This window comes from Pagrus pagrus (genome assembly GCF_965226575.1).
Source record: "Pagrus pagrus genome assembly, chromosome: 9".
Classification (NCBI taxonomy): Eukaryota; Metazoa; Chordata; class Actinopteri; order Spariformes; family Sparidae; genus Pagrus; species Pagrus pagrus.
This window is the reverse complement of record NC_140193.1, coordinates 4,897,265-4,925,261: the sequence shown is the minus strand read 5'-3', so window position 1 is coordinate 4,925,261 and position 27,997 is coordinate 4,897,265. Positions and strand designations below refer to the sequence as shown.

Genomic DNA, 27,997 nt, shown 5'->3' with positions numbered 1-27,997 from the left:
GATACTCACAGGCTTCCTGCTGCTTCAGGCTCCTGTGGTGGCTCGTCTCCAGGGTTTGGCTCGTCCTGTTGCTCTTGGTTGCTCGTCTCAGTGATTCATCCGTTCAACTCGTCCATCTCCTGCAGGAGGAGAAAGAAGAGCAGTGGTAGTTTATGTTTCTTTGAGGCGGTTTTTATGTCTCGGTTTTGTGTGTCTTTGTAGAGGTTTTGTGTCTGTTTGTGGAGGTTTTGTGTCTGTGTCTGTAAAGGTTTTGTGTGTCTGTTTGTGGATGATTTGTGTGTCTGTTTGTGGAGGTTTTGTGTCTATTTGTGGAGGTTTTGTGTCTATTTGGGGAGGTTTTGTGTGTCTTTGTGGAGGTTTTGTGTCTGTTTGTAGAGGTTTTGTGTTTGTTTGTTTGTCTGTTTGTGGAGGTATTATGCCTGTTTGTATGTGGAGGTTTTGTGTTTGTTTGTGGAGGTTTTGTGTTTGTTTGTGGAGGTTTTGTGCGTCTTTGTAGAGGTTTTGTGTTTGTTTGTGGAGGTTTTGTGTGTTTTTGTGGAGGTTTTGTGTTTGTTTGTGGAGGTTTTGCGTCTGTTTGTGTCTTTTTGTGGAGGTTTTCTGGAGGTTTTGTGTCTTAAAGGAGGTTTTGTGTCTGTTTGTTTGTCTGTCTTTGTGGAGGTTTTGTGTGTCTGTTTGTGGAGGTTTTGTGTTTGTTTGTGGAGGTTTTGCGTCTGTTTTTAGAGGTTTTGTGTCTTTTTGTGGAGGTTTTCTGGAGGTTTCGTGTCTTGAAGGAGGTTTTGTGTCTGTTTGTTTGTCTGTCTTTGTGGAGGCTTTGTGTGTCTGTTTGTGGAGGTTTTGTGTCTGTTTGTTTGTTTGTGGAGGTTTTGTGTGTCTTTGTCTGTTTGTGGAGGTTTTGTGTTTGTTTGTGGACTTTTTGCGTCTGTTTTTAGAGGTTTTGTGTCTTTTTGTGGAGGTTTTCTGGAGGTTTCGTGTCTTGAAGGAGGTTTTGTGTCTGTTTGTTTGTCTGTCTTTGTGGAGGTTTTGTGTGTCTGTTTGTGGAGGTTTTGTGTCTGTTTGTTTGTTTGTTTGTTTGTTTGTTTGTGGAGGTTTTGTGTGTCTTTGTTTGTCTGTTTGTGGAGGTTTTGTGTTTGTTTGCGGGGGTTTTGTGTCTTTGTGGAGGTTTTGTGCCCGTTTGTATGTGGAGGTTTTGTGTTTTGTTTGTTTGTTTGTTTGTCTGTTTGTGGAGGTATTGTGCCTGTTTGTATGTGGAGGTTTTGTGTGTCTTTGTAGAGGTTTTGTGTTTGTTTGTGGAGGTTTTGTGCATCTTTGTAGAGGTTTTGTGTTTGTTTGTGGAGGTTTTGTGTGTCTTTGTGGAGGTTTTGTGTTTGTTTGTGGAGGTTTTGTGTCTTTTTGTGTCTTTTTGTGGAGGTTTTCTGGAGGTTTTGTGTCTGTTTGTTTGTCTGTTTGTGGCGGTTTTGTGCGTCTTTGTGGAGGTTTTGTGTGTCTGTTTGTGGAGGTTTTGTCTGTTTGTTTGTTTGTTTGTTTGTTTGTTTGTGGAGGTTTTGTGTCTGTTTGTTTGTTTGTGGAGGTTTTGTGTGTCTTTGTCTGTTTGTGGAGGTTTTGTGTCTTTGTGGAGGTTTTGTGTTTGTTTGTATGTGGAGGTTTTGTGTCTGTTTGTGGAGGTTTTGTGTGTCTGTGGAGGTTTTGTGTCTGTTTGTTTGTTTGTCTGTTTGTGGCGGTTTTGCGCGTCTTTGTGGAGGTTTTGTGTGTCTGTTTGTGGAGGTTTTGTGTCTGTCTGTTTGTTTGTTTGTTTGTCTGTTTATTTGTTTGTGGAGGTTTTGTGTCTGTTTGTTTGTTTGTTTGTGGAGGTTTTGTGTGTCTTTGTCTGTTTGTGGAGGTTTTGTGTGTCTTTGTCTGTTTGTGGAGGTTTTGTGTCTTTGTGGAGGTTTTGTGTTTGTTTGTTTGTTTGTTTGTTTGTGGAGGTTTTGTGTGTCTTTGTCTGTTTGTGGAGGTTTTGTGTGTCTTTGTCTGTTTGTGGAGGTTTTGTGTCTTTGTGGAGGTTTTGTGTTTGTTTGTATGTGGAGGTTTTGTGTCTGTTTGTGGAGGTTTTGTGTGTCTGTTTGTGGAATTTTTGTGTTTGTTTGTTTGTCTGTTTGTGGAGGTTTTGTGTGTCTGTGGAGGTTTTGTGTCTGTTTGTTTATTTGTTTGTGGAGGTTTTGTGTCTGTTTGTTTGTTTGTGGAGGTTTTGTGTCTCTTTGTTTGTCTGTTTGTGGAGGTTTTGTGTTTGTTTGTGGAGGTTTTGTGTCTTTGTGGAGGTTTTGTGTTTGTTTGTTTGTGGAGGTTTTGTGTCTTTTTGTGTCTTTTTGTGGAGGTTTTCTGGAGGTTTTGTGTCTGTTTGTTTGTCTGTTTGTGGCGGTTTTGTGCGTCTTTGTGGAGGTTTTGTGTGTCCGTTTGTGGAGGTTTTGTCTGTTTGTTTGTTTGTTTGTTTGTTTGTGGAGGTTTTGTGTCTGTTTGTTTGTTTGTGGAGGTTTTGTGTGTCTTTGTCTGTTTGTGGAGGTTTTGTGTCTTTGTGGAGGTTTTGTGTTTGTTTGTATGTGGAGGTTTTGTGTCTGTTTGTGGAGGTTTTGTGTGTCTGTGGAGGTTTTGTGTCTGTTTGTTTGTTTGTTTGTCTGTTTGTGGCGGTTTTGCGCGTCTTTGTGGAGGTTTTGTGTGTCTGTTTGTGGAGGTTTTGTGTCTGTCTGTTTGTTTGTTTGTTTGTCTGTTTATTTGTTTGTGGAGGTTTTGTGTCTGTTTGTTTGTTTGTTTGTGGAGGTTTTGTGTGTCTTTGTCTGTTTGTGGAGGTTTTGTGTCTTTGTGGAGGTTTTGTGTTTGTTTGTATGTGGAGGTTTTGTGTCTGTTTGTGGAGGTTTTGTGTGTCTGTTTGTGGAATTTTTGTGTTTGTTTGTTTGTCTGTTTGTGGAGGTTTTGTGTGTCTGTGGAGGTTTTGTGTCTGTTTGTTTGTTTGTTTGTCTGTTTGTTTATTTGTTTGTGGAGGTTTTGTGTCTGTTTGTTTGTTTGTGGAGGTTTTGTGTGTCTTTGTTTGTCTGTTTGTGGAGGTTTTGTGTTTGTTTGTGGAGGTTTTGTGTCTTTGTGGAAGTTTTGTGTTTGTTTGTATGTGGAGGTTTTGTGTCTGTTTGTGGAGGGTTTGTGTGTCTGTTTGTGGAATGTTTGTGTTTGTTTGTCTTTTTGTGGAGGTATTGTGTGTCTTTGTAGAGGTTTTGTATGTCTTTGTAGAGGTTTTGTGTTTGTTTGTGGAGGTTTTGTGTTTTGTTTGTTTGTTTGTTTGTTTGTCTGTTTGTGGAGGTATTGTGCCTGTTTGTATTGTGGAGGTTTTGTGTGTCTTTGTAGAGGTTTTGTGTCAATGTTGAGGTACTTGTACTGTCCTTGAATATTTATTTTTCCTTACTTTAAACTGATTTATAATTTATACTTTTTTACTGCACTTTATTTAATTGCTTTAATTACTAATTACTTTGCTGATTAATATAATTAATACAAAATATTAACTGATCAAACATGACATATTATAATAGATTAAGCTTCTCAGCAGAAAGAAAGCAGAAACCTTAAAGAGCGACACTGTTTAATGTCGGCTTACTCTTAAAGCATCTGTAGAAACATAGCTGATTTTTGAGTCTCATCCGCAGGTCATCAAATAACGCACTGTCTGGGCCAATAGCAGGACTTCAAGAGGGTTGACTTGTTTTCGGTAAGAAAACGGTTTGTTTTTCTATTTTTTAAAAGGTTAATTTTAATATACATTTTACTTTTAAGATATATATTTGTATATGTCTATCCAGTAGCTAAAACAGACTGAAGGTGGAACCAGCAGCGACAGGGCCAGACAGAACGTGGCTAAATCCCTGAGACACAAGGACAAAACTCTAACAACCACTCAATCTCTCTCCCTTTCTCTCTCACTCTCTATTAAAAATCTAATTTAAAATGCAGCCAAATTGGCAAACAAGCGATTGATAAGTAACTTCAATGGGAAATAAAAGAAGGAATCATTAGTATTTTAGATGAGTCTGCGTTACTAGGAAGAAATATAAACAATAAGGCTGTTAACAACGCCTAAATGCATTTATTTGATCTCATTTATAAAATATTTAACGTGTATATACACCGATCAGCCACAACATTAAAACCACTGACAGGTGAAGTAAAAACATTGGTCATCTTGTTCCAATGCCATGTTCTGTTGGGAAACCTCGAGTCCTTTCATTCATGTGGACGCCTCTTTGACGACCACCACTCACCCAAACACTGCTACAGACCCAAGTACACCCCCTCACGGCAACGACACCCCCCGATGAAAGAGGCCTCCCAGCAGGACAATGTGGCTGCAACACTGCAGAAACTGCTCAGGAACGACCCGAGGAACTTGACAAAGAGCTCAAGGTGTCAACCTGGCCTCCAAATTCCTCAGATCTCAATCCGACTGAGCATCCAATGGATGTACCGAGCCAAGAGCGATCCACGGGGGCCCCAACATGGATGGGACTTGGCTCTGGTAAATCCCACGGATGCTCAATTGGATTGGGATCAGGGGAATGTAGAGGCCAGTTCGCCATCTTGAGTTCTTCATCAGGTTCCTCAGACCATTCCTGAGCAGCTTCTGCAGTGATGCAGCCACATTGTCCTGCTGGGGGGCCACTGCCATCAACAAGTGCTGTTGCAATGAGGGGTTTACTTGGTCTGTAGCAGTGTTTGGGTGGGTGGTGCTTGTCAAAGAGACGTCCACATGAATGCCAGGACTCAAGGTTTCCCAGCAGAACATTTGATTGTTACGACATGATCAATACTCACTCCACTGGTCAGTGGTTTCAATGTTGTGGTTGATCAGTTCATATACACGTTAAATATTTTATAAAAGAGATCTAATAAATGCATTTAGGCGTTGTTAACAGCCTTATTGCTTGTATTTCCTCTCAGTAAAACAAAACACATTTGAAATACTACTCCTACTTCTTTTATTTCCCATTGAAGTTACTTGTAAATCCCTTGTTTCCCAATTAGGATGAACTTTAAATTAATGTCAGAAAAAATGGTCAGGAATATTATTTCTGCACAAATTGATTCTTAAGATTATAAGGCCTATTGTGATGTGGGTTGCAGTGGACTGTCATTTTTTTTTTTAATTAGGAAAAACAGCTGGAAAGCACACTGATTTGACTATGTAGTGGTGTCTGCCAACCCAAACCGCCAGTATTCAACGACCTGTGAATGAGACTCAACTATCCTCCAGAATCATTTACTGATCCTGGTATATTATTAAACAGTAAATTACGTACTCTGCCTTTATTTTTGGCACCTACACTACAGGCACTGACCTTTGTTTGATCTCTGTGTGACCAGGTTTTTCTCCTCTCCAGGTCCGATCACCATACAGGTCAGAGTTCGTTCCGCTTGAAGCTGCTTCTTTGTCGGCTTTCTGCACAGCTCTGAACATTAAGCTCATCACCGCAGGGCTCACTGTTCACTGAGGAAGAGGAGGAAGCACTTTAATACTCAGGACACTTACTGCAGTCTTTCATATGAGTTTCTCCCATTTGACATGAACCTGCACATTCATACACTTTTAAGTAATGTTATTAATATTTATTTTCTCTAGTCTTTATTTGCATATGTTTGGTATCGAGTTAATCCAAAAGTAATGTAAAGTAATCAAGTTACATGACTTTAATATTGTGATACCTCTATTACGTTACTGACTGCATTTTTTAACAAGTAATAAGTGACTGTTAAAAGTTTAAAGAAACCTTCCCAACCCTGACAACATTTAGTGCTTTATAGACGAGTAATAAGTCTTAAAGGTCGATCTCTTGACACACAGGGAGTCAGGGCAGTGATTTAAAAACACATTAAAACAGAACTGAGACAAACACACAGAAACCATTCTGTGCAGACAACAATAAGGCTGCAGATTGTGTGAATAAACTACTCTTCTGCTCAAAATGACCTTATATGTGTCTGCTTCATGGTGTTACAGGCAGCACTTCAGGTATATTTCATATCAGCTGCTGTTATAACGTAATAAACCTCTCACAGAGCTGCCGTTAGTGTTCATTAATGTGATAAGAGATGACAGAGAGGCGACAATAACCTACACACACATCATTAAACACAACACATGGGCCCTGTTAGCTGACTGTGCTGTATTCAGAGCTTTTTCACATATTCAGGGCTAACGATGGTTGTATGAACATGCTAACTGACACAGCAGGATCACGGCTACACACGTTAGCTAACATGCAAACCTGTCTGTAAAAACACGACTTTAAAAAAAAAAAGACGAATTTAAAAAAGGTTCATATGTCGTTACCAGTTGATAAAGGCAGCTGAGCCGCTGGTTACATGTTTGCCAAACCCTTCAGTGCATCTGCAACAACTTTAAAGTCAGCTAGCTAACAGCGATGTTAACGACTCTGTCACTTAGCAGTAACTGTTAGCTAACCAGGTTTCATGCAGTCTTAAAAAATTAATTAATTTTAAAAAGTTTAATGCCGAATTTACCGAAACTAGCGACTTGTTTAGGGATAGTGTCCGAAACTGAATTTACTGCGGCACTATTCTGGTAATGAACATGGCAGAGCAAAAACCTTCATAATCACAATGGAGGTTTGGACAAAACATAACGTTAATCATGGATTTTATTGGTGAAGTGATATAAGACTGATATAAGAAGGAACATATATATAAAACTGTACTGAGCAGGTGAATGTACAAATAAAGCAGATTCACACAGAATGGTTCAGTTACCTGGTTCGTGTCCTCAGAGAGGAGCTGCTCCGATCAGAGTGAATCTCATCAGCGACATTTTAAGAGCCATTTAAAAGTTTTGGCGCGGATCGCGGTCTGAGTCGTGGGCGGGTCTTAATTTGCGCGCGAAATTAGCAAGACAGCATCTTTTTGGCGCGCGGCACCTGCATTCGTCACCCAGTCTGTGGGCGGGACTTATACAGACAGCACCTGAGTGACAGTTACCTGGATCAGACCAGAGATTAATAGAGCCTGGGTGGGACCCAGAATACACAGCTGTTATTAAGAATGAATAAAGTCATGTTATTGATATTTAATTCCTCTCGTCTTTATTTGTAATGTTTGGTATAGTAATCCAAAAGTAACAGAAAGTAATCAAGTTACATTACTTTAATATTGTGATACTATTGTGAAACCAAACACTGGCTCCAGAGAGGGCCTTTCGTATTTTTAGTGGACACCGTAGAGGAGGGTGAGACCATTTCCATTAAAAATATTAATAAAACATATGCCATATGCTCATGAAACATATTTTCCAAACAATTAAAAAGACACTTAAATCCAATAAGAAGAGTTGTGTCTCAATCAACCAGTACAGGAAGACATTTTGGCATTGATTTTGAGTCAATAGGTCATATGACCTGGAAGATATTGACAAAAAAGGTGATTTTCATGAGAATTATTTGTAAAAAATATGGCGAATTTTCCTAAAAAATATATTTATATTTAATATATACATATACAAAATATATATATATACTCCTACTACTATTGCCATAACTACTTTGTACATCAGGCACACTAAATTAAGTTTGTGCAATCTCTTTGCCTCTTTAACACACACACACAGAACGGTCTGTGCTCACATCAGGTACATCTAAACCACCTGAGCAAGAAGGTCCAGTAAATGCAAATTTAAATCTTAACAAGAAGATAAAAGACACGAGACATGCTGTACTTTTCCACAAACACTGTCACTTATTTATTTTTGTTACTTAATACAACGACTGTTCAGCTGGATACACTGATAATAATCGTGATTTTATCCACATACAGTCACATACATACCAGGACTACACATTCATGTGCTTTTTCATCATCAATTATAATCAAACGTCTCCGTCACAGCCACATTTATTCCCTTTCAGACCTGTTAATATTGTGCACTCTTCAGTGGGGAATAAAAAAGATCTTTGCAGTCACTTTTTCATCTGACAGTTTCCAGCCAGTTTTCAGAACGTTGTGCAATCGTGTGGTTTCTTCTTTGTGCTGAAAATTGACTCAGTATTCATAAAATACAAAAACATTTCAAATGCTAAACTTTAGTGGTATTTGTACAAAAGTCAAAGACTCCTCAGGTGTTGGGAGATTGTTCTTACTTGCATAGCTGAGTAGAGAGGTGAGCCTGCTGGCTTGGAAAGATGTTGATGGCTCCAAATACTTAACACAGCTATTTCCTGTCTGCCTTTTACAGGAGAAATCCACCCAGAAACTGTTTAACACTTTCTTAACAACATCTTGAGCCGAATCCTCAACAATTTTTCCTCATATTTTTTGGTGTTTTCATATCTTTCTCATGGACAATCAGTCAAACACACTCAAGGTGGCTTCTCATTGTGATATTGACTGCTGCTATTCTTTTCACAGGGTGTCTACAGGTATCAGACACTTTGAACAAATCATCCTTTCTCTTATCCAAGCACTGCAGATATGTATGAAGGTAAATATGGAACAATTCACTGTTATAGTTGACTAATTAAAAGTGTTGCATGCCTCTTTTTCTAATTGTTTACTGTGTAACAGCAGTCATTGCTTTCCATTTTCTTGGCAAGAAATACACTTTACTGTTGTACTGGTGGAGCAGAGGGCGAGACGTTCCTCGTCATATTTTCTCGTATTTATTTTGGCAGTTGTCACAAACTTGTCCACGCTGTGCTAACAGTGCAGAACCATGCCTCATTCATTTAGCCTGGCCATGCCCCTCCTGGTTAAAAGACTTGTAATCAGAAATGTGGCCTTTCACACTGAAGAGCTTGGTTTGGACTAAAAGAAATCAAAATAAATGATTTAGATGAAATAATAGTGACTGTTAAGAACTCACAAATTCAAATTTAAGACAACTTACTGACTTTTAAGGAACAATATTCATACAAAATGAGACATTTTAAGATTTGTTCAGGACCTGTGTTTCACAGCAAATTAATTTCCAATAGATTTGCAAAAATGTCAGTCACACAAAGAAGCAAGACCTCTCTCTTTGTTCACGCCATCGAACTGAAGCTGAAAATTCAAAAGTTTAACTAAAATCACCCGTAGAAGAAGAAGAGCCGGGCGATAATGCAAACGGGGCTTTTTTCGAAAGGCACTCTGGGAAAAGTAGGAAACTATGAACTGAAATGAAGGTGATGAGGCGTGTTGAAGTCAATAAATCAAAAAATAACACTTAAAGTACTCAAAAAAGTTGGTATCTCCCAGTGTCGGAACATCTAACGGTGGATTTTCCCTTTATTTCCTCGTTTTCTCTCTAAATGATCAAAGCACACAAACTACAAAAAATGATCCACTCTTTCCAACACTAGAGCTCATCGTGCTCATATATATTATACTCCCTCGCGCTGATCGACCCGTCTCTGTCGTTGTCACTCTTGCGGAATATATCATCAATAATCTTCTGATAGAACGGGTCGTCGCGAGGCTTCCCACCTTTTTCATACTCCAGCTTCAGGTACTCTTTCACCTGGAAAACAAGGAGCACCTCAGAGTCAATGACAGACGTTTATTGTACTTTTACAACACTCCTCTTACATAACGACCTCCTGTTGTTGTGATGTAGGAGCTACATAACACACCGGAGACAAATAAAACTGTAAACGTTATTGATAGCAGGTCATTAATCAAGATAACGTCATGACTATAAGCCGGTTGGCAGAGTGCAAACAATCTTTACATTTGGTTGTAACATAACTTGTGTGGAGGAATTCTCTGGTCAGTTTCGAGCCATAACAATAAGCTTCCCTTGTGGTTATTAGTCATGATATTGTCCTTTATTTTGTTTTGACACTGCTGTAAAGAATTGCTGTACAGATATGCAGTTAATAAATTAATGGTAAAGTGATTTACAGCCTTCTCAACTTTCCTTTTTTTACGATCAATGTATATTTATGATGTGAGATAAAGAGGACGCAAACAATTGTGGCCTTCAAGGAAAGATCTTTAGATGTTGTTCATAAAGCCTGCGATAAGAGAAGAGCTAAACAACTGACATCAAGTTTAGATGAAGGGAATCATGAAGACCCCTGAACTCCAAGTACGAGCTGGTTTTTGCTCATTTAATTGATTATTTCTTTAGAAAGTATCCAGCTTGTAAATTATATTTACCTCATCCTTTGTAAGACTTTTGTCTTTATCAAGGTCCATCTTTCCGAAAGCCTCCATGGTGCGTGGTCCCTTGGACACCGTGTAAAGCTCCACCTCGAAGACCACCGTGGCGTTGGGCGGCACTGGATCTATTTAATCAGACAACAGGATTTTAAAAGACCACAAGGCATTATAATCAGGACTCTGCCTTAATGGGTGGAGCTATGAAGTTCTGAAGAAGGGATGGGAGTTGCATTTCAAGGGAAATAATTGAGTTTATCTGGTTTGGTTGGTGGTTCAGTTACATTTTCAGACTTCATCAAGACAAAATAAACAAATGAAATCAGATAAGAACATGCTGATTTGTCTCCAAGAGCATGTTTCTACAAAATCTAAAGGCCAGTTAGAGGTATGATTAACGCAGCAAGAAAAGAAACATGCAACATGCAATCAAAGTTAATTAACTTCTGAGCAGGAAAGACAGAAAATAACAAGAACATGAAAGCTCTATTGCAGTTTTCACTCAGCAAAATAGCAAAACTATTTCCTCTACAGCCAAAGAGTGAAATCAAGTGACCAATCAGAAATGCAGACTCCCAGGCTACAGGCACCATTAGATCATACCAAAGTGCATTTATGAGCACCAACGTGAAGAGGTTTGAAGGAAACAGTCATTAAAGGTTAAAGACCAATCAGTTGTTAGTTTTCTGCTCCAGTGCATACAATAAGGAGCAAAACAAAGCAGAGACCTTTAAACCTTTGTACATGCTTACAGTACATGCCATGTGGAGGGATGAGTAGCAAACACTGCGAGGGATGTGATGCCCTTTCAACTAAACAGCTGTAAGAGAAGACAAGACAGCATCAAAGCAGCTCCACTACCACAGAAACAATACTACACAGTGGGAAACAGTTTAAATATCACATATCATACTCATTGTTACTTCTTACTTTTGTTTAGAGGGTCCTCTAGAAAACATGCTTTCATGTCCATTGCTGCACCACCTTTATTCACCCTCTGTCTGAACGCTTCGTTTCAGTGTCTGTCTCTTTAAGGCCCCCCCCCCTCCCCAAAAGCCCAGCCTGCTCTGATTGGTCAGCTCACACAGGCCTGAGCAGCCAGTGCCCACCATGTTTCTGCATCAGCTCTGCCTGCTCAAGTGGAATTTGTTGTTTTTAACTTTCAAACATTGACACGAATCAATTTCACTGAGGCTTGATACAGGTTATCCATCCCAGACAACACCGTGACAAGGACATTTCTTTAATTGATTAATTTATTAATTTATTTATTGCCTGGTATTGCTACCAAAAGTCAGGTCTAAGAAAATAACCTAGGTGATGTCACAGTGATGTCAACAGAGTTATCTTGGCTACGAATGTATAACAGAAAGCATGCATTTATTAGCACCATATAAGTGACTAAAACATGAGTAAACCTTGTGCTGACGTACCTTTGCCTTTTTCTCCGAAGGCCAGGGCGGGAGGAACAGTTATCTTTCGTTTCTCTCCGGGACACATATCTTTCATCCCAATGTCAAGGCCCTTGATGATTTGTCCAACGCCATGCACGAACCACTGAGGGTGGCCATCTTTGTCTGATCGACTAAAACAGAAACAAACAACAGCCTGTCAATCAATCAGACTTCATATCAATAGGATACACTTAGCACATACGCATTTTGTAAGGGACTGTATGATTGTTATGATAAGACGGAGGGAGGTGGGGTTTTGTTATTTCTATTCTCACTTTTTGTTTCGCCTCTTGAGATAACTGTGCCCTATTTACAATTTCCTCTAACAGGCCTACTTCTTAAATTACCTCTGCCAAGGAGGTCATGCGTTCAATTGTGTCCTTTAGTTTGTTAGTTTGTTGGTTTGTCAGCAGGATCACACAAAGACTGCTGAACATATTCCACCAAACTTGGATGGAGGAAGAGTCTCGGCTTTAAATTTTAGTACGGATCCAGGCTTTTTTCCTCTCTTCCTTTAAAATGACAAGATAGACCGTTTTTCACATTTTCAATAATTTCTCAGGGAATAATTCACGTATCGTGATGAAAAAAATCATGCGTATTTAGGTGGCTGATATCTATGAAGTGGAGTTACAGTGTTGTCTTTGGATCAGCTGTCTGGTGGAAACAACATGCCTGCTCACACAACAGTCAGACATCTGCTCTTGTACAAATCAGGCTGATAGGATTCATATTTATTTGACGTTTCTTTATGAATGGCTCACAAATTTGGTGTCTGTAATGACATTTTGTTTACAGTGACCTGTGGCGTAGGGTAGTTATGACGGGCCTAGAGCAAGCTAGTTTATAGTTACGAAGCATACACATACACATGTTGCTAGGACTAGCCTACCTAGCATATACAATATATTACAGTAGCGCTTTGCTTTTGTAACACCTTACCCCCAACACTGTTGATATCTAATTACCGGTATGGGTTCTCAAAAAGCCACATCAGTCGACCCCTAATTTATAGGCTGACTATCCACCTGGTCTCAACCATAATTAACCCAACCTGTAGTCTAAGATTACCATAATAATAATGATAACTGTCTAGCTTGTGAGTACTTTTTTTTTTTTAACACAGGTGTATTTCCAAGGTGGCAATCTGAATCACTCCCAAGGGCCCGTTCTTCATCATACACATTGTTGGAGGGTCCCCCACCTCATGGGCCCCACATTAGCTGCACTATGTATATATACGCCCCTGAGAGTGGCGGTTTTCACCTATTCAATGTTTGTCATTAATGTTCATTTGTTTTGAGAATATTTTTTGATATATGTATACAATGAAATATAAGATTCACCCACCCCTCCCCACCCCTCCCCACCCCAGTAACTTCCTCACAGTCCCTTCACACTCCATGGATCCAGGTGAGCACAGCTGAAGTAGGCCTTAAAGCAGGATTACCTACAATTCCCAATATTTAGTGTCCCTACCAGTAATGATAAACTTCATTGATGTCACACTGATGAAATAAGAGGTTGCACAATGTTACAACACACATACAGAAGACTTTAGCTCATGGCATGTAATGTGAAACCTCCTCTGATCATCACATTTCACTAGTAATACAGTAATAACGTGTCTGCAGACGCGCATGGAGACTCTTAAGGCATCAACGTGTCGTATAAAGAACATTTCTATAAGTTTTTCTCATACAACCGACCTGCAGTAGAACTGAGTCCCATCTTTGGCGAGGTATCCATCGTAGTGGGCGTTCAGCAGATCTCCTCTTTTGCTCTTTGGACTGCACTCCAAGGGTTTGAACAGGACTTCAATCTTCACCTCGCCCTCCAGCTCATCTGCTGCTGCCGCCCAAACAGACCATAAACTGATCTGTGAGGACATAAAGAGGTACAGTGTGCAGCTTACTAGCCTCCACATCATGCCGCTGTGCAGTCGTGGCAACTTTTGGACGCACAGGAGGACGTGGAGAGGAGCTGCTGCTGACTTTCAGGGAGTGTCCTGCCCTGGGCTGTGACTGTCAGGTATTTCTACTTCCTGGTGCGTAAAAAGACCCACTTCCTTCACTTTAACTGGGCCGAGCCATGGCTCCAGTCCTCACTCTCAACTATCGCTCATTGGACTGGAGAGGCTTGCTGGAGGCGGTACGCAGCCTGGGCGCAAACTCCGCCTGTCAGACTAAACTGAGGGCTAAAAATAAAATCTAATGTAGAATATTATTCCCAGCCAGTGTTGTTGTTGTTTGTTTTCTGATGGATTACCGGATTAAAAACAGGTAATAACATGTACTTTATCCTACTAAAAACTGTTGTACTTTATGTAATTTTGCTACATACCTCAACAACTTTTTGTTTTTTTCCTCCAACACTGGGCCATGTGAAGTTTATAAACAGGCTTTAAAAGTGAAGTGGCCATTTGTCCAAAATCTCAATCAAACCTTAAATCAAACTTCAAAATGTAAATCAAAGAGCCACTGCTGCACCAGGGGCTTGTACGATCAATGTCTATTCAAAGTTTAATTTGGTTTTCATGGTTTAATTTTCCTAAAAGCAAACAAGCAAACAAATAAACAAAGGAGTCCTGCACGCCTCTCCTGCTCTGGTAAAAAACAAGGTGCATCATGGTCCTAACTCTGTCTTTCTACCATATTCTTTTAAATCACTTCTTAAAACCCACTTTTATAAACTGACTTTTTATCTTTCTGTCTTTTTTTCCCTTTTACTGCTCCTTTTAATTCCTCCCCTGTGATGTCTTTTTTCTCACCGTCCTTGACTGCTTTCATTTATTATCTTTAATCTATTCATTGTCCTTAATTCTTGTTCTTCATCATCCTTCGTTGATTTTATTATTTCATTTATTTCAATTTTTTTTTGTTCTTTTCCTCTCTTTCTTTTTCTGTGATTGTGCCTGTTTTATAACTTGTATTCATTTTGCTTGTAGTTTAATCATATTATCTTTTTGTTTTCTTACATTTTCTGTTCTGCCTTCTTGTTCTAACTCACCTTAGACTCGGCTTTCTTGTGTTTGGCTCAACTGTTGACTCAACAGTTGAGCCAACATTTCAACAGTGTTGAGTGTTTATTCTGTAATATTGTCTCCCTGAGTTTTCTGCCTTTGCTTGTTTGTCAAAGCACTCTGTAAACTCTGTATTCAAAGGTACTATATAGAAAAAGTTGATTATTGTCATTATCATTATTATTACAATTATTATTATTATATAACCTTGAGTGCCCACAGCATTACCCAAATTCCCAAACAATACAAAAACAAAACAGAATACTAACTAGACAAAACTAAACATGCTAAACAACACAGGGTGTTGGATGGTCCAGAGTCTCCTTTCAAAGAAAACAGCATGGGTAGTAACTTTCCAGTCTTTCCCAGTTCCACTGAATGAAATGTGACCAAACTTGTAGTTTGTGTTACTGACTCTTGTTTGGCCACTGTTTGAGGCCAAGTTCCTGGAACTAACTTTTAACACGTCAAAGGAAGCGTTACCAAATGCAAATTCAAGGTACTGGACAAACCAAGAAGTCCAGGCCATCGTTAGTTTTGTGGGAGCTGAGCCCATTCAAAGTAAGCAAGCAAAGAAGTCATATTCATATCACCACTGTAAAATTTTAACAAAATCTGATTTTTTAAACTGGGAAAACATGATCAAATTTGCAGATATTTTACTTGTGTATAAAACTTTTCATGGTATGCCCCCCCTCCCATAGTGCTTGGTACTTTTGCCTGTTTTCAAATGCTTATATGTTTTAATGTGCTTAAGTGCTGATGTGCTTTGTTTGTGCATATACTGTATGTTATGTGATAAATTGTCCTCATATGTGTTATCTTTTCATATGCCATCAACCTGCCAGGGACAGTTGTCACGGCCTGGAGTAGTGGTTGTCTTATTTTACTTGTTTGTGCATGTGTGTTGTGTTTTATGTTTTTATGTGTTTTCAATACCGTCAACCTGCCAAGGACTGCAGTTGAAAATTAGCCTGTGTAATGTAAAAATACATATTAACACAAATGGCTCTTACAGCCTGTATGGCTAAATCTGGCACATTTACATGATAGACTGTGGCGCTCGTGTTAATTAATGTGCACTGTCCCTTTTTTAAATTAAACAAACTACAGAGCCTCACTCTCCTGTCCAAAGAAAAAAAAACACAACAGGAAATGAGAGGCACAACGACTGTCCAATAGAACGTCACGAATGCTCTTTGGAGGCGGGTTGAATATCTCGTCCACCAATAGGAGCGGCGGGGGCGTGAACGCGCCTCTATTTATATCTGGACGCTAGCGGGACTGAGTCATCGCCTCTCAGACAGCCAACGTGTTCAGAGACAGACAGTGACAACCCTGCTGCTTCTACCGGATCTATTTGGAAACAAGAATTTCTCTCTAATTGCCCGACAGGATTGAGATGTTACATTTTAGGTTCTCCACAGTGCTTAAGGAGTTGTTTGCAGCCAGCCTCAAGCGTCCCTTGTCCGGCTCTAGACAGAAGACCTGGTTACCGACCCGCCACTGCTGCTTCGGCACCTCCTCCGTTGACTCCCGAGCTGCTCCGCTGAAGGTCTTCCATGCCGCTTCACACCGCCCGGCGCTGCGCACCGCGCCCTGCGCCGCCCCGTACCGCTCCTACTGCGCGAAAACCGAAGGAGCCGTGGAGCTGGACGAGCAGCTGAAGAAAGACGGCGTCAGCAGCGAAGAAGCCAGCGACAAGTAGGTTTAAAGTCCTTACATTTGACGGGATGAACGGGCCGGGCGGTGTGATGCACGGCGGGCTGGCTGTGACGCATACAGGCGCGAGCGGATGTTCGCCAACCGTCACAAACTGCTAGCATAACTAGCTAGCTCTTACATCTTTAACACCCATGATACACATTATTATCTTATATAATCTCACCCAAAACACTAAGCTCACCACTTATTATATATAAAACAAGAATGTAGCCAGCTAACGTCTACTGTACCGGCCTGTTACCAGCAGCAGCCATCATACCATGTGTGGCTCCTTCATACATACCGGCAGCCAGCAGCCTCCGGTGGCTTTGTGCCAAGAGGCTTTATAAATACGCCTCCTTCAAATACCAACGCGACAACGTAACCCCGAGTTAATCGGGATTTCAAGTTGGCCGCTACCGGTTTGTATTAAACGTTAATGTTGGCTACCTCTTCCTGTGGAGATGACACGCAGCGTGGTGCGGCAGTCTGTGAAAGTGAAACAGCAGTGGCCCCGTTAAGAGGATTAAAACATCCACAATCAAGTTTGTAATCAGTTAATAACACACAATACATGAGAGACATGGATCTAAGATGGAAGTCGATCTATGGCCTCTATAATGTCAAATATATGAAGGATCTTAATGTATTTCTTACACGTACTTTTTGGTGTTAATAATGATTAGAGGCTGGCTGGAGATGAGCCTGTGTCAACTGGTTTGTGTGGTTTCCAGTAGTTTCCACTGTGCCCTCCCACTCCAGTCAAGGGCCTGCCTATGCTACAGAGCTGCTTCAGACTACTGACAGTATCAGTTAGTAGTAGCCAGTTTACATGTAGTTTTCCTATTAAATTGCATGCAAAACATCTGTGCATATACTTTTTATAATCTTTAAAAGCACTTCCACCTTTGTGTGGTGCTGTAGACATGAAACCTAAGTCATTTTAGGCTATTTGTACTATTTGTGCTTCACTATTTATCTGTAATTTTAGTCACATATGCACTTAGAATGACAAGAAAACACATAAGTACAAAGTTGGAGATGGACAAATTAAGCTCAAAGCAGCTTATAAGTAAAATACAATGTTAAATGTTGTTAGTAACACCTTTTTGAGAACGTATGTTTTACAAAACACAATAACAGATTGAAAATGATAGTCAGCCTCAATGAGAATAAGTCAAGAAGATTTCCCTCTGATTTGTGTTGGTATGAGACATTATTTTAAAGTACGTTTGTAGCACAAAGCAGAGGTCTGATTTTTAAAGTCAGGTGTACAAATAAGAAAGTAAAATCTACGTCATAATGATATTTTTTCCATTGTACATTACATTGACAAAGCTCTTTATTCAGATGTATAGCAGAGCTTTTGATCCAGTTTTTGTTCAAATTGCCCTTTTGTTCGGTGAAATGGAGAAATTAGAGAATAATTATCTCATTTTCCATCGTTGGGTATAAATGATCCAGATCCCTGTTTTCAGTTTTCAGTTATCCCTTACAGCTGCAGCTGGCTGTCAACACAGTAACAGCCCGCGTGTTTTTCTTTTGAAGCTCGACAGCTTGTATGAGTGTTGCCAAAATGACTGACATGTGAGGGGAAAGAGATGATGGCTCGCTCTATGTAATACAGTGATGATAAAAATCGTAAAACTGGAAAGAGTATGCTATAAACCAGACGCAGTCAAAGTACTCTAAATATAAGAAACTGTGTCAAACAAGGAAGGAAATATTAATAAAACCAATATGTTTCAAACACTAGGTCTTCATCAGGCCTCCAGAAAATCGCTGGGTCGAGAAACTAGGATGTTTCCTGACCTAGAAATGAGGATACATAAGGACCGGGCGTTGTAATCAGATAGATATGTCTGGGCGGGGGGTGTTTGATGGTCCAGAGTCTCCTTTCATATAAGCAGCGTGGGTAGTAACTTTCCAGTCTTTCCCAGTTCCACTGAATGAAATGTGACCAGACTTGTAGTTTTTGTTACTGATTCTAGTTTGGCCACTGTTTGAGGCCAAGTTCCTGGAACTAACTTTTAACACGTCAAAGGAAGCGTTACCAAATGCAAATTCAAGATACAGGACAAACCAAGGAATCCAGGCCATTGTTAGTTTTGTGGGAGCTGAGCCCATTCAAAGTAAGCACTGAAATACAGAGGAAACATGCACACCAAAACACCGAAAAAGTTCAGTCACAGTCACCCCCAGTGTCAGGTAGTTACACTTTTGCAGTGAAAAATGGCCTTGAGGGGGAATGCTGTTTTTGTGTGGCCATGACACTGATGGCATGTCATAGAGCCCCTGAATAATTACAGCAAACCTCTTTATGGGGAGCTTGTGGTATGTTGAAAACAGCAAAAGTTATTTGGCCTGAGGGATAAACTAGGCTGAAGTGGAGCACTGCATGTGTGTGTGCATGTGTTCAGATGCTCAGGACAACACTGTCCTTGGAAACTTCATGTTCTCAGTAGCTGGAATCAGTCGTGTGATTCATATTTTATGGGTCAGCAGCACAAAAAGAGGCGTTGATGCACATGATGTGGATGTCATTCTGACCTCATTTATGGTGATGACTCACAAGATAAACCACAGCTGTAGTTTATGACTCCCATCATACCATTCTGTGGACTGAGAAACAATCAGTCCCATCTCTACTCTGACTCCTTTACTAATCAAGCAGAACTATTTATTAATTTTTTTTTACACAGAGTAGCACAGTGGAGCTGTTACCTGGTATAGCTGACAGGAAGATACAGATCGCTATTATCATATGAAGGCCTCACAAACATGTTGTAAAGTAAGACCGTTCCTGGCTCACAGCCATCCACCCCGAACACTTTATGGAATCAGTTACAGCATTAGTGGGTGGATGTGGATAGGATTAAGATATTAAGAACTGATAAATGGCTGTAGTGATACACATGCCAAAAACGGAAAGACACTGTAGTGAGTCTGGTGTTAAGTCACTATTGTGACCTTGCTAAGGATACTTCCACACTCTCAGCCAGACCAGATCATTTCATATCACAGCCAGCTTTGTGCAGCCTCCAGTCTGCAACTTGAGTCCACGCTGTCTCCCTTTTACATCTTGTAATCTTTCTATTTTCTTGGGCGTCCAAAACACCCACGGTATATACTATATTTGTGCTCCTGTGCTTTCTGTTGAAGAGCCAGCTAAGAGAATGTTGCAAGTTTTTATGTGTCTTTCTGTTTAATTTTTCAGTTTTTATCCTCTAACAATGCTGTGCTGATGGTCGGGTTAGGTTTAGGCACAAAAAACACTTGTTTAGAAAAACATGTTTCAGGTCATCAAGTCAGGTTATCAGGTTTTGGTCACCACAGACACGGCTGGAGATGTTCTGACTTATCCTAAAAAATATCAGTTTTTTGTTGCTACAAACACAGCTGGACATGTCCCGACTTTACGTAAAAATATCAATTTTTTTGCCTGTAAATTCACCTCCCGACATGAAAGTCAGCTATTAAGATGTAATATGAATGTTGTAGAAATGTTTATCTGGTACTTAGCCTATGACATGTACGACTTTGATGTTTGAGTGGTTTGCAGGAATGTTAACTGCCAACATTTTATGACAACTAGGCTGTGTAATCCCACAGAGCTGTAACTCCTCCAGAGCAAAAAGAGATATATAGACCACCGCTCTGTCTTAACCTCGTATCCAGGAAACTCTCGAAGTGTTGTGCTTACACCGATGAGCAGTCATCCAGCGACAAATTGACCGAGCCATCTGCCCGTGAAGACGAAGAGGATTTTTAAATGAGCGAATGTTGAGAAACAAGGTGTTTTCGGGCTGCATTCACACCAGATCTGTTTGTACAGTTTAAACAGACATATGGCACATGTTAATTCATCCATCTGCCCCATCATGTTGCAGTTAAATGACTTTCAGTATTTATGACAGATGAAGTTTGGTTGCAGTTGCAGAGAAAAGGGACTAGAGCTAAAAGGCAACCGTGAGTCAGTGTCTTTGTTTGGTGCTACTTCCCTGTGCTTTGTTGTGATGTACTAGAGGTAAAAGTTGTCGCACGCTACAGTTCTTTAGTACAAAGCCTCATTTTGTCCCGCTCACACTTCCTGTATGCACCTAAGATTAAAAGCCATTTAGTGTTTCACTGGACAAAAACCCTTCATTTCTTAACGTGGTTATTACAAAACATTTGTAGGAATGTGTTGTGGAAAACTCACTGACTTGCAAGGTTCCCATACGCACTTGAAATGTAGCTACTGCCATCTTTTCTCATCTTGCATTAGACTGAAGTCTTGTTATTATCATTTTAATTATATTAAACCAAGTAAGTCAAGTTGTCACAGTTGTGACAGACAAAACTATTATATTTGCCTATCCGTTCAAATATAACCTGAGATATAATCACGATATTTATCAAAATTTGAGAGAAAAATGCTAGCAATGAAATCTATCGTTAACTTAATAGAGGTGGAGAGAGAGTCTGTAACCATAACTGTAAAAATATGTGCAAAAAGAACAATTACTATCAACTACTCAATTACTAGTGCTAAGGCAAAGAGACAAAGAAAATGTCACCATTGATGCAGTCAAGGCTGAGATATCCTGACTTTTAGCCCGAAATATGAGTCTAAAAAAATACTTGATTCTACATTTCCCATAATGCAACTAACAGTACATTTTTATTCAGACCTTCCAAGGCCTGCTACTGTAAATACAATGTAAATGGACTGTAAATTACGAGCCTTAGCAACCAATCAAAGCACCTTATAACACAAGTCTGCTTCAGCACATTCATACAGTGGTGGCAGAGGCTACCATGCAAGGTGCCACCTGAGATAACACTGTGAGATCATCACCCAGGCTTCTCCAGCGCCACAGATGTGATTAAACAAATGTTTCCACAGGCTGAGAATGACGTCTCATGAGGTTTCACAGGTAGATTCAAAAGGTTTTGTCTGAATTAAGATGGATGCTTTTCTAAAAATACCAACCAATTCATCTTTTCTTAATTCCCCTTACTCATGTCACAGCTCAATACACAGGGCTATCCACAAGGATATAGAGTAGATACTTATGGACAGCTCTGCATACACACACCTGCGCACTAGTTTGCCGTTTGTCTTGTGACTGGAAGGTGCACCTGCTGTTGTATAGAAGGACAGATGTCTGGTCAATAGCACTCCCTCTGAATTAGGCACGCCTGACAGACAGCATTTTAGTCGTTCGTGTTTTGTTTGCACATGTTCAGGCGCAGTTACCGTGGCTGTGTGTGGAGTGTTTGCTCTGGAGAGCAGACGATGTGCCAAAAAGAGAAGAGATGAAGGCCGGGAGGAGGTGCAGAGGGAATCCTGGAATTTGAACTGTTGATGTGGCTGGGGCTGTCTCAGTGTTGCATCAGCAGCATCTAATCTGTGCAGTAGAAGGCGTCAGTTTAAAGGGGAAGAGTTTGGTTTTTCATGCAGAACTCAAGGTGAATCTGAAGCAAGTTCCTGCTAGTTGCTGGCTTTTATTTGCTGGACGTCTTGACAGAATGACACAATGACAATGTGAAAATCTGGCTTTTCTTGAATACCGGATTTTGAATACTGATTCTGTACTGAGTTGACTCCACTGCTGCATCGCTGCTGTGTCATAACCAGCGTGTGAACAGGCAGCACTGTTGGCTTTATTAATCCAAGAGCCATAGAGGGCTGGGCAGGGCTAAGGACGAGAGAATTTCTGGAATTTAGGCCTGGGTCTGACACTGCTCCAGACTCTGCCGCCAAAACCTACGTGCAAGATGACATGTAATGCAGCATAGTCTGGTACTGAATCATTAATACCATGATTATGCAAACAAACTTCATTCACTGATGGTGGTATTTCAGCTGTTATCTAGATTAAAAAGGGTTTTATGAATGGATCGGTGTTGTCTATATATCTAGCCTTTTATTTAACAGCTGTGCTAACACTGCTTTCATGTGAACGGACAATGAATAGAAGCCAACAGGTTCCCTTAGTTCAGTCCTCATAACTTCTGCCCATAGTCAAAGTATTGTCATATCAACTAAAACTCTGATGTCATAGATTCCTCAGGGCAGCTTAGTTTAGAGACTGGGTGTTGGGCCAACACCAGTTACTGGGCCAGCTTGTTTAATGCTTCAGTGATGTTAAAATGGGAGCTATCATCAACCTCTCGAAAATTATTTATACAGATCGGCATGTCAGTCCCTCAGGTGTTTTGCTAGATTTGTTGTGTTAGCACTGCTCCGTAGTAGGCTTAGACCGATTATCGGGGCCAATATTCAGAATTTTCAGAGTATCTGTAATTTTTTTCTGTCAGATTGCTGATAAAATAATCTAATTTAAAAATGTGCTACTTTGGCTCTGATGCAACATCCCCTCACACAATGTCCCACCCAGAACAATACCTTATTAGTAACATGTCACCATTAATAGCCTATAAACACTGAATGAGCTGAATCTGCAAAGTAACTAGTAATCTAGTATCAAATAAATAAAGTGGAGAGGAAGTATGAAGCAGAAAATGGAAATACTCAAGTAAAGTAACTTGAAATTGTACTTAAGAACAGAACTTTAGTAAACTGTACTTAGGTTTATTCCATCAATGATTGTACAAACTTTTGACACAAAGATTTTCATTTTTACAGCAAATGAATATCAGTTTTCAGCCTCCTTGATTTCTAATAATAGGTATTGGTACTGGCCCTGAGAAAGCCATATCGGTCAACCCCTACTCTGTAGCATCACTTGCATTTGGCATACTTTTGTCCTTTGCATTTGCTTGTTCATTTGCCACTAATGTGAAGTATTTCCGAACAGGATTCTGGCTGCTTTTGTCAAATTATTTTTTTGTCGCAGAGGCTCTGCACTTGCCTTCTTCAATGGGCTTACACCATAACAAAAGCAGAGTGCATTAGACAAGTGACGACGAGACAGGACTTTGAGTGAGTGAGATGAGACGGAGATATGTGAGGACTGTAGCAGTGTGCGTTGTCAACTCGCTGTAGGAGATAAGGGAGAATAAAAAACCACAGCTGGTACTTGTGTGTTTTGATACTGCAGAAGTACTGCAGGGTAATAAAACCATTTAAAATATTCATAATTTATGTGTCCAGAGCTATACCGTATCTATACTGTGTACAGTAAACGGGTGTTTTGAGTGAAGGAGAGGTTTTTCACCTCAATTTCTCAGACAGGTCACAGGCTGACACGCCTTTTAAAGTGTAGCTGCATTCAAAGTGTTTTGTTCAGGCATTATGCAAAATACTGAAGAAAGAAACTAGTAAAAAAGAAAGCCTTCATTACAGATTAGTGTTAACGTGGGCCAGTTTCGATTCCACACTGTATCACAGAGGCAGATATAGATTAGTTTGGGTCTTTCTATTTGTGGCTAATTAACCCCATTTGTGCTAGTTCAGCTTCTTCTCCATCATTTTCTCCTGATTTCTGTCTATAGAGTATAACCCATCAGGGATCACTGCCGACAGAAAACATTCAGTATTATTGTCCTTTCTGCGTGATGAAAGCGTGTGTGTATGCTCTACAAAGATACACACCTCTGTGGCTTAATGCTTCCACTTGGATTGAATATTTCCAGTATGTGCCATTCTAATCCCTCACTAATGTGTTAAGACTGCATCAACAGCTATATATAAGCTCTGTTTACAGTGGCACAACAGGGGCGAAAGGTGTCATTGTGGCTCGTGTTAAAGTGCAATCCAGTTGCTTTCACTTCGATGGAACTGTATTTACCTACATTTACATAACGTGTGTGTGGTTTTTTTCTTCTTTTTCTTGCTTCTCTGCATTTAGTTGACCCTCACACTCAAGATAAGAAAAAACATGGGAATTTCCTTCTTTGCATACTTTGACATCACTTTTTTCTTACACACGTGTGTTTTGTGTCTAACGTAGGAGAAGAAATGCAGGAATTCTCCCCAGTCTGGAGGACTTGCTCTTCTACACCGTCGCAGAAGGTCAAGAGAAGATTCCTGCTCATAAATTTCTCACAGTAAGTCCTTCAAATTCAGCTCTTTGCTTGTGACTTGTTTCCTTTTTATGTTGTTTCTATTCAGAGGTGTTTATAAGTATTCTTCCATTTTAGGCACTTAAAGCCACTGGGCTTCGCTCAGGAGATCCCAGACTGAAGGAATGCATGGAAACCCTCAAAGAAACTCTAAAGACCACAGCAGATGGTGTCACGCTTGACAGGCACCTCTTCAAGAAGTAAGGCTTGTCGTGTCGTGTCTTGTTGGGTTGTTTTGACCGCCATCATACACAGTATACAGTACCAACCATAGTGGCACTTGTGTTATCATCTTTCCTAAGGACCTTTTTACTGTCTTCAGCCTCAAAAAGCATTTTTATGACAATATAGTTTCATTGAGCGATTCCAAAAATGCTTTGTTGTTTAAACTGGTTCAAGTTTTTTGCTTATTAAGGAGAAAATGTTGATTGCGCAATGTAAAGCCTATAGAATAATGGCACCCTCAGCGTTCAGATTGGTTCCCTATTAAATCTCACTTTCACTTTGCTATTTTTCTCATTGGGCACAAAATGAAGGTTAATTACCAGTTACTTGGGGATTACATGCTTCATCAGAAAATAATATTGATTAAGATTAAAAATAAAATCCCACTTGAATCCAATAACCAGAAAAATGCTGAATATTGTATCTAAAAATCAGCCAGGTGGGTAATTGGCAGACGCATAGTATTGTACTTAAATACTTTTAGTACATTTATGGCCATAAAAAAGTATAAAAGTATTATTCATATGGGCGACTTTCCCTTTTACCAAAGTAATATTTTAACAGGATGACTCAGGTTTGACTTTTCGGTAATTTCAACAGTACAGACCATAATGGCATTGTAGTGTTTGTCTCACTCATAGAACTACATTAGAAACATGAAGTCCTTTCTGTAACACGGCAAAGAATTGTGGTTACTCTAGTTCACTGACGTGTGTTTTCTAAAATTAAACGTACATTGAAAACACTGGGTCATGTAATATTGGAGTCATGCAACAAACAACATGACTGGATGTCAATATAACTGCAAAATGCCCGAGATGTAGTTTTTCCTCTAGACTTCACTCAGTGGAAAACCCCAACTTCCTTCCTATTTCCAAATTACAAGTAGAACATAGTTGGTTTTTGTCTAGAGGAGGATACACTCTCAGTATTGACTTTCACTTCTCCTCGTGTGTTGTGGTAAAGTTATTATTCAACGAGAATCGCATTAAAGCTTAAGGAGACGCTTGTTTGGGGGATTTTCTGGCTTGTTCATGGGACTGACTCCACGGTGGTTGTCACTCATTTTGATACTTTTCTCAAACTTTTTTTGTCTCTAGTAAACATGTGGGCATCGACACGTCCTTGAAACGCTCTGACAGCGTCACTGTGTCCATGCTTTTGCTGCAGTCTGTGGTTTAAAAATCATTCATCACTATGTGGATGAAAAGCAGCTGATCAATATGTCATGATGAAGCCTCTTCATCAGACACTTCATAGAAGTTTGTCAGACTTCAGGGTTGAAAACTTGGTTGACAAACTTTTCCTTCAACTGCATGCAGTCACGATACTTTAGCATGCTTGTATTTGTGGTTTGTTCATCAGGTGTGTCCAGAGCAACATTGTCCTGCTCACTCAGGCCTTCCGCAAGAAGTTCGTCATCCCAGACTTCCAGTCCTTCACCTCCCATATTGATGAGCTGTATGAGAGTGCCAAAAATCTCTCTGGAGGACAGGTGTGTCCTGAGAGCCATGACTCTTTTTTTTCTTTTCTTTTTCTTTCAGTGCTCCATCATAATTACTCCATACCATCAGTCCTTTCTAACAGGCCGCTTCTGTATTATTGGTACACTAGAAAGGAAAAGTCCACCCAAGAACATGTCAAAAGGATCATAGTGGTGTCCCCGGCTCATATTAGAACAGAAGTCTGTGTTTTGTGTCATGTTATTTTGGTGCCAGCTGCATACATTATCAGACATTTATAAAGAAAGGGCAGCACAATCATAAAAAAGAGAAAAATCATAGTTGTTATTTAAAGGTTATGTGAACGTCCCACAGTGAAACCTCTCACCTAAAAAACCTCTGGTGACTCCATCTGTAATTGGGGTGATACATCTGTGATTTACACCTCTCGCTGGCCAACATAAGGGTTTGTGGTCACAGAGGGGTAATCCCTTTTCACAGCAGACTTTTTGACTTAACTTTGGTTAAAGCACAGGTGGAAATGGTAACATTGATGATGGTTTCCATTTTAGATGAGTCATTTCCAGGACCCTGGTATTTTGCATGGCTGACTGATACACTTCCTGGAATGGAGCCATTGTTTCTGTTATTATTCACACCAGCTCTAACAAGTCAAAAAACACAAATGTGTGCTCTGAAAAGGACCTATCAGCAAAAAACTATTGAACTGAAGACAGTCAAGCTAATCCAGTTGCCTTTGTACCTCAGACTAATTGGTCTAAATTTGGTGGTGACAGTGTGGTTAGCTAAGGTGATGACTGAAGGAGAGAAGAGCTAATGTGTGCACTTCAGTATTTATTTATACACACATCGTAGATTTTCCTGGCATGGTGCAGACCTGGATGAAATTTTATGAGCACAAAGTTTACAGAATCAACATAAATATAGGTTCATTACTGCACCTGTGTTGTGAGAACAGAGAGGGTTTTTTGCTGAGTCTTTACTGCTACACAGCCCCAAACTTAGGCATCATCATTGTCCAAAAGCTTTGTTTTTCTCACATACATCAGACACTGAGGATTTATCCTCTCTGCAGAGCATTTTTACAATTTAAAATCTCTGTTTTCAAGTGTCAAAAACAACAATTTTCAGTATGGAGGGACATCCAAAATGTAGAGAAAAAGATGCGTTTGTAAATTGATATACTTTGGGGTTTATCCAAAGGTATCCTGGAAAATGTGACTTCCTGTAATAGTGATAGTGTAAAGAGATAAAGGCGCAAAACACTTTGTCCTGAAGTATCCTTCTGATATGATTATCTTGGGGTGGGTTTCTCCTCTCTGGCCTTCAGATAAGGATTTGACCCTTTTTGTCAGTTGTCTTATTGTATATTGTCAGTGGTGTAACTTTCCTTCAGAAGCCTGAGTGTCAGCAGACGTCAGCGGTGTAAGGTGAACCTCTTTCAGCTGCCTTGCTTCTCTTTCAGGTTGCAGACTACATTCCTCAGCTTGCCAAATTCAGCCCGGACCTGTGGGCCGTCTCTCTGTGCACGGTTGACGGACAGAGGTGAGACAGTCAGTCATGAGCACACTATTGTACACCTTAAACTGCCCCACAGGGACAAATGAAGTTTTCTGAATTAAATTGAATTGAATTGTTAATGTTTGAATCGAGCTTCCTGCGGGTTAAACAATTACAGAAAGGCATCCTGTGGTTTCAGTGAGGAATGATAACAAGCCAGTTTTATTTAATTTAGCTGCACTGTCATAAAATATTCATCATGTTGATTGGTTTTAATAAAACATTTAATTTCTAACTGTTGAACAATCCCCCTTGAGTTCGTGAAATGTGTTTAATCTGAAGCTCCGCATGATGTTTAATGATCCTCATGTGGAGCTGTTACTAACTCCTCCGAGTCCTCATGTTTTTATCAAATAAATGTTGTGTAATAAACTCTTTGTGAAGCTCACAATGTTCAG

The 27,997-nt window shown here is 40.0% G+C and overlaps 2 protein-coding genes and 1 long non-coding RNA gene across 4 annotated transcripts in view; 1 reads left to right on the top strand and 2 right to left on the bottom strand.

The window, feature by feature from the left end:
* Positions 1-15: 15 nt before the first annotated feature.
* On the bottom strand, positions 16-6,864 carry LOC311262480. The gene is made up of 3 exons (XR_014623261.1): positions 6,781-6,864; positions 5,352-5,500; positions 16-119 (listed from the first exon to the last, which is right to left on the bottom strand). It is a non-coding gene; the product is annotated as an uncharacterized lncRNA (long non-coding RNA).
* An 871-nt stretch (positions 6,865-7,735) lies between these two features.
* On the bottom strand, positions 7,736-13,589 carry fkbp7 (FKBP prolyl isomerase 7). The gene is made up of 4 exons (XM_084362431.1): positions 13,322-13,589; positions 11,592-11,743; positions 10,159-10,286; positions 7,736-9,517 (listed from the first exon to the last, which is right to left on the bottom strand). Exons 1-4 carry the CDS (start codon positions 13,540-13,542, stop codon positions 9,356-9,358), a joined length of 663 nt encoding a protein of 220 aa, XP_084218557.1. The 5' UTR covers positions 13,543-13,589; the 3' UTR covers positions 7,736-9,355.
* A 2,331-nt stretch (positions 13,590-15,920) lies between these two features.
* glsb (glutaminase b) overlaps positions 15,921-27,997 on the top strand; it is a 37,205-nt gene continuing 25,128 nt past the window's right edge. For both annotated transcript variants that reach the window (XM_084362429.1, XM_084362430.1), the window contains exons 1-5: positions 15,921-16,338; positions 24,240-24,336; positions 24,430-24,551; positions 25,942-26,071; positions 27,505-27,584. In XM_084362429.1, the coding sequence (XP_084218555.1) occupies positions 16,037-16,338; positions 24,240-24,336; positions 24,430-24,551; positions 25,942-26,071; positions 27,505-27,584 (731 nt within the window). In that variant the 5' untranslated portion in view covers positions 15,921-16,036. The remainder of the gene's footprint in view (positions 16,339-24,239; positions 24,337-24,429; positions 24,552-25,941; positions 26,072-27,504; positions 27,585-27,997) is intronic.